We start from the raw sequence: 7,057 nt of genomic DNA on the forward strand, positions 1-7,057 counted from the left end.
GTTTTATTTACACAATTTTTATGTGTAAATTGTAAACAATCTCATACTAAGAAAACAAAATTACACATGTTTTAAAAGTCAATCTGAAGCTGTGATATCAGGAAACCTTTGGGAGAGTGAATCGCTTGTATAATACAGCACATTCTGTATATCTGAAACAAAATGTACTACAGCAGTGAAACTGAGAATTTAGCTGCTTAAACAAACTCGACAAACTGTGTTGTGCGCTTTGTGAAAAGTCAACTATGAATGTGTTGCTTTCAAACAGCATTCAAAGAGTATCAGCTCCATCTTCTTCCTCCCCTGTTAGCTTAGCAACAGCGGCCATTTTGTCTGCATTTGCATTGGTCCAAATGTCTTTCTCAGGTCATGTTGAATTTCTTTGTAATTCTGGTCAGGAGATGGTAAAGCGACTTTAAAGACATTTAGCAGGAATGAGAGCTTTTAACCAAGACATATGGTGTAAAATGTGGATTGTATCAGTCATGCGCTGTGCATGTTCCGAACAGTAATGCTTTAATTTTCTTGCTTAGAATGTACCACATAGTGTTTAGTATTAACCACATGGCTGTCACACAAATGCACATGCATACAAGACACATTCGTGTGCATGCACAGTACGGGTGCACACCACACACACACATAAAATAGGATGAGCTGATCCCTTCCTTAGAGTCTGCGTCAACCACCCGCTGCTCCCACCGCCACACTACGTAGACAACCAACCACAGGATGTATAAACCCAGCTGTCCAGAGGTCACCTTGGCTTGTTTACTTGACTGGAGTGGATGCACAGTGGCAGAGTGGACCACCGCCATCCACAACAGCTCATCTGCCAACATGTGTTCAGTTCTCAACTCTTACTGGATCCTTACTCATGCTGTATGGGTAAGTAGCACTATCTGTATTTTTTACCCAAGTCAGCTTCACCATAGAGAAAAACTGTGATGGACAAACCTGCTGAAGACAGCTCTCTCTTAAGTCTTTCAACTCTTTGAAAATCTGTAATTTACAGTCAGGTCATCAATTAGTTATAGTTCTACCAATTAGCATCTTCCTTTTCAACTTTGCCAGAATAATTCACTGGAAATCAATACATTTTTAATCTAGCATTGCAGTAGTAGTTGGTGTGGGCTACCAGGAGACTACTGTAAAACACTTTTCTCCAACACTTGGCTGAGCCTGAATTTGAAATGACCATATTGTATATCATGGAGATGGACAATTTCATGCATGAGATCTTCTCCAAAATCTTTATGAAACAACAGCTGAAAATGGCCTTGCAAAGGCACAAAGATCAAGGAAAAAATCGCAGTTTTAACAACTAAAACATGCTGAAGTGTTAACTGTCTCTGCATTTCAGAGGTTTATAGGCCCGTTGTCGCTTCACAGGCCGAGCCACCAATCCTGAACACTATGACACGTTTACACGGACCAGGTACTAGACTAGCTACTGTATGTTGTCGCATACAGCTCTGCACGCACACAAACACACACACACACCCACACAGACACTCACCTCTGCACTGCTGAAACACACCACTGTGGAAACACTGGAGCCTCTTCTGATCTGGTAAGGTCCAAAATTTCCACGTTATTGGCACAGAGGGGTAAAAAGACTGTCTGGGAGTGAGGCCCGGAGACTGGGCTTTCTGTGTTTCCAGAGAGCTGCCCTGACCACCCTGGTAAATATAGAAGAGCAAATCCTTTTCAGGTTGAGAGTATGACACAGGACTGCCACATAAATCAGTGCAGGCCCAGCCCGGCGCAGACTGGGAACGCCATGGGAGTGGTAGGCGGCTCTACGGTGAGGTTTTTGGGGAAGGATTATGGATTGAGACGTACAGCTGGGAGGCTAAAGTTACACTTTTCATTACCACTTCGAGGGGGTCTTGGCTGCCTGGAAGCCAGTCAGATTTGTGAAGACCTCTTTCTCCCCCTGGAATGGTTGTAATTCTGCAGGCGCATTCTTCACCTGAGGACAATTGTTTTTGATATGGCAAAAACAATTTGGCGAAACGCGATGGGAAAAACTGTTTTTTCTTTTTTCTTTCTTTTTTTTTTGCCAATGGAAGAATGAAAAAATAAAGAAAAAGGAGAGGGCATTGTGAAAAGTCCTCATTCACCAAACAACCAGAGTAAAGAGAGAGCAGTATGCCCCCTTCTGGCTCTTTTCTTCTCTCCCTCTTTTCTTCTCCTTTTTTCCCTGGCGTCTGGAGATGTGAAGAAATGTCTTTTGATCAGCTCTGACAGAGCCTGGGCCATGTGAAGAGGGTGGCTAGTGGGACTCTGCCAATCCATGCAAGGCAAAAATGTTCCTAATAAGAGAGTAATAAGCTAAGGAGTGCTGGGTGTTTGTCTGATCCACATTCTGGGTACTGTTTGTGCCAGCACACCCAGTGCCTTCTGACGTGTACCCGACTCTCATCAGTCTTTGGACTGTTTGCCAGGTCACTGCATTTCACCTGGCCTGTCCCATATGCTTTTACCAATGGTGCAATAGTCTGAAATTTTAAAACCTTGTGGGCACAACAAAATTGAAAGTGGGAGTATTTCTATTTCTGATTTTACACACATTCCAGGATTGTCAATGTTCAGAATGTACTATATGTCTTGTATTTGTTTTGCTGAAAATATATAGGGTTGAAAAAATAAAGTACAGGGTTGGTTTTCGGCAAAGTAAATTTGTCTCACCTTGTCCACACAACATCAGCTTGGGCTATTTCCACAACTGACTGCTTCCATTGTATGTGTGGGTTTGAAGTAGTCACATATCAAAGGGCTCTGTCTCTGCAGGGTGGATTCTCTGGTACTCTGTACAGCACAACAAGGAGATAGTTACCTCTCACAGCTTCTCACTGCAGCATCCCAGCCCAAATAAACACATCACCTCCACTGCAGGGGGAGGAGGACAACAGCACAGCTGCCAACCCCCTCTCTTTTTCCTACCCAGCAGCAGTAGTCCACAGTGCTGCGGGGCATCCCAGGCATGAACAGGTGCTGTGTTTGTGGAGTTGGGCCTGGTCTTAGGCCTGTCTATGGGCCTGTGCTAAATGCTGGATGTGTGAAGGCTGATGAGGACTGGCTGGCCAGACTTTAATGGTGTGTTGGTGAGTTCTGGGCCCAGCGCTGGTAATTATGGTGGGGAGAAGGCGATTAGGCAGTGCTGAGCAGCCCAGCAAGGGGGACGGGCCCACGCCCAGCAGGGAGGGGAGTCCTGCCACGGGAGGGACCAATCAAGTGTAAAGCAGAGCGCAGACCCTGGGCCTTGGTTCAGTGGGAAAAGGCTTGGCCACTGGTTCAGAGCGCCGCAACTTTCACGGATTAGTAGAGACACTATTCTGATGGCTGAAAGGGGGAACACAGCACGGTGGCAGCATCAATGCATGCGTGCACGCACACAAACACACAGTCACACAGGCTGTCTCTTTCTTTTTCTCTCTCTCTCACACACAAAACCCACCAACAGCTGGGAGGAGGGCTGCATCCATTGCCATATTACCATAGCAACGGCATATCTCACATTTGAGCCCAAATGAAGACACTTTGGGCTGCAACCGGGATGTTTATTCTTCCAGTTAATGGAAGTATTTTAATAGTTTCTCTCCATGCTTGTAGAATGCTTCCCCCTGACTGAGTTAATGAGTTGCAATTGGAGGTGCTTGGTGCATCAGGCAAGCATCTTGTCATTTTGCATATTACAGGATATCTACACTGCAAATCTAACTTGTGTATTCATGTAGAAAAGGGGCTTCCACATCTGTGAAGACTTTCAAATTTTGGTTAATGTTCATTACTTCCTTAGGTTCACTGTAGAATTCAATGCAAACAAATGGATCACATATGAGACAAGCAGCACTTTCAAGTAACGTGATTGCAGTTTGCTCAAATTAAACAATTTTCCCTGTTCAGTGCCTTTAGCAGGTCCAACAACGTTGAACAATAAGTGCTCCACATGCATTAGATCCTTTTATACATTTGATTTTAAATGTAATTCTTGAAAAGCAGATAAGAAACTGGAGAGATGATAAATAGTGGGGTTGGGTACTCTGTGGAAAAAGGGCCTCAGTCATGATGAAGTGACTAAAAATGACAAATTACTTAAAGATGAGTTTTAAGAAACCTTTTTGTATTGTAAAAAGTTTAAGTGGTGTAAATTGATTCGGATACAACACTTTTGAAAAACATGTTACTTATCTAGAAACTTTATTATAACACTGTTTATACAACAAACAGAACATTTCGAATCACTGTGTCAGCATCTAAAATTACAAAGGTATACTGTATGCTGAGTTACTTAAGCGAGCGTATTTGCAGTGAAAACACAAAGTGTAATTATCACCGTAAACATCTGGCCCCGGCTGCTGTAGTTGAAGGATATATTAGAGGCTTTTATCAAGCATGACAATGTTTTCAGTTTCCTTAGCATGCTTATTTTCGGTGACTGTTTTGGTTCAGTTTTGTCCTCATTTTGGAAAAAGAGTAAACATGTAAATGGTGACGCTGATTTGTTTCTAGATGGATTTGGGGTAGAGAGCTCAAGTCCTATTCTATTCTGTTTAATGGCATCTCTTCCCCAGACAGCCTGTGTGTGTGTGTGTGTGTGTGTGTGTGTGTGTGTGTGTGTGTGTGTGTGTGTGTGTGTGTGTGTGTTTGTGTGTTTGTGTGTGTGTGTGTGTGTGATTTAGCATTCTTTGAAATGAGGAGAGTACACCGGTATCCAGGGGCCTCCCCCCACTTCACCCCCCCATACCGTGCTTACTTTGGATACTATCATCCTGCAAAGCTTTCTCTCTCTCTCTCTTTCTGACACACACACACACACACACACACGCACGCACATATACACACTTCCTGTCTCTCTTAGTTTCTCTCTCTCTCCCTCTCTCACTGTGCATTGCTCATCATGCTTCGACTTTGAAGTCACAGCTTTCTCTTTCCCTTTTTTGTCTCTGTGTGGCTTTGATGCACTAACATTCTGTGCATAGTTTCTCTAATGCCTGGATCCTTGTGCCTTATTCTTCCTCCTCTGCCAGTGTAGGAACGGTGAGTCTCTTACCTTTGAAACGACGTCCATAAATTACAACTTGTCAAGTGTCATTTTCCTTGTTTACAGCCATTTTGGGCTCCCACTCCCCCATGTTCCTCTCTTGTGTTTCACATTTAATTGCACCAATAATGTTAGTGGTGCTTACCAGCTCTGCACAAGCAGCTTGTTGCCGCTAAGGGGGTGCGGAAACTATTAAAATATTTTCCAGGCTTTATGAGTTTTATGTGTGTAATTTGTGTGGATATATCCCACTGTGTTACCACCAACTAGGAGAACAGAATGAGATTGTGCTGTGGCCTGTGTTACAATAGTGAGAGGGAGTCAGGAAGAGACGGAGGGAATGGGCTGGAGGGTAAGAGGAGGAGTTAGAAAGGAAGAGAGGGAGAAAAGAGAGAACAAGAAAGAGAGGTAAGTCTGTACAGGAAATCTGCACTAAGTGTTCCTAAAGAGCTCGTGTTTTTTCTTCCCCTGCACAAACAGCTTAATTTATTGCATGTCTGCTGAAGTCAACAGCCCTTTATAACCCCACAATAATTTCCCATATGTTCCATATATCACCACAGAGAGAGGGCGGAGGAGAGAGGGAGAGCAGGGAGAGAGAGAGAGAGAGAGAGAGAGAGAGAGAGAGAGAGAGAGAGAGAGAGAGAGAAAAAGACTGAGGCAGCAAATATGCTCAAGACCCTACACACACACATACACACACACACACAGGAGATCTTGCCAATTGCAGCAGGGACAGTACCCTTGTCTTAATAAGACCCACATTGGTATGTGTGGATGTATGTGTTATTCCCTCGCACACCGCTACACCTGTGGGTGGGCCATGAAATATTAAACACTCTTGTTCATGTTGTTTACTTTCATCATTAAGGGAGAGTCCTTGATAATAGAAAACTTCTCTCCTCTGGATCTGCAGCAGGGAGTCCCTTGTAAGGGTCTGGCACAGCCTCCACTTCTCCAGCAGGACCAGTTTGTTCTTGTCAAAACCCATGTGCCACAGTGAGGCTGATGAGGTGTAGGAGTTCTAAAATAAGAGGGATTTTAGTCAGCAGCCTTCCAAATCTTCTTCTTGGTTTCAGTGTTTGGAATGAACAAGGATGGGCAGAGTTTTACCTGTGCTCTGTTGCTATGGAGTAATGAGTGTCTATGTTTATATGTGACCAATTGCATGCCCATAAGTATGTGCACAATGTACAGTATTGGTCAATATTTATAACTTCTTCCATGAAGACATATTTCATATTATATTATTATTATTAACTGTGTTTTACTATATTGTCATTCATTACCTGTTTATACACCAGCATCCACATATGGGTGCCCACATAAGGAGCTATAGTTACATATATATACATATATAGAATTAATATATCTTAATGTATCTGCTTACAACTACATTATGTGTTATAAACCATTTATTAAATGTTTATATACAGCTTATACATTCTAGACAGGGGTGAAGTAAGGTACTACTGATAAATGCACAATAAAAATAGAACAATATATGATTTAAATGGGTTGTACAAAATATGTGCTATCTGAAACACTTATTTCCTTGTGATAAACATTTGGGGTTTTAACATAGGATATGCCTGAAAATGTCTACATTATCCTCCTGTGGGCTATTTCACCAATTGTTCTAAATGTCTTATTGCATCTGTACATGCAGTAGCTTTGTAGAGACAGTGGTTTATGGTTTGTGAGTTTTGTGTCAACTTATGTTGGTATTTGTGTCCTTTGCGCAGCCATGATGTCTTACGGATGTGAACTTCACTCACACCAGAGAAATGAAGAAACAGGCAGCTCCCTGTTGGTCTGGTTGATACAGCCAGGGAAGGGATGGGATTCTGGAGGTGGGGGCCGATTTGTGGGGGTTAGGTTGGGGTGCCAGAGAGCTGATCGATCCCCAGCTGCAGGTGGCCGAGCTGGAGAACAGCGTAGAGCACTCCGAAACATGTCCTGACTACCAAGCAAACTGCATACACAGACACACAAACAAATCAACAC

The 7,057-nt window shown here is 43.1% G+C and overlaps 1 protein-coding gene across 2 annotated transcripts in view; it reads right to left on the bottom strand.

Annotated features, from left to right (window-relative positions):
* The window catches only part of LOC122880896, a 32,703-nt gene extending 29,296 nt beyond the window's left edge, over window positions 1–3,407 (bottom strand). For both annotated transcript variants that reach the window (XR_006379051.1, XM_044206461.1), the window contains exons 1-2: window positions 2,695–3,407; window positions 1,520–1,682 (exon numbers count right to left, since the gene is read on the bottom strand). Coding sequence is in view for 1 of the 2 variants with exons in the window: in XM_044206461.1 (XP_044062396.1) it covers window positions 1,520–1,682; window positions 2,695–2,710 (179 nt within the window). In the remaining variant the exon portion in view is untranslated. The remainder of the gene's footprint in view (window positions 1–1,519; window positions 1,683–2,694) is intronic.
* Window positions 3,408–7,057: the final 3,650 nt, after the last annotated feature.

The sequence above is a fragment of the Siniperca chuatsi genome, linkage group LG8, assembly GCF_020085105.1.
Source record: "Siniperca chuatsi isolate FFG_IHB_CAS linkage group LG8, ASM2008510v1, whole genome shotgun sequence".
NCBI lineage: Eukaryota > Metazoa > Chordata > Actinopteri > Centrarchiformes > Sinipercidae > Siniperca > Siniperca chuatsi.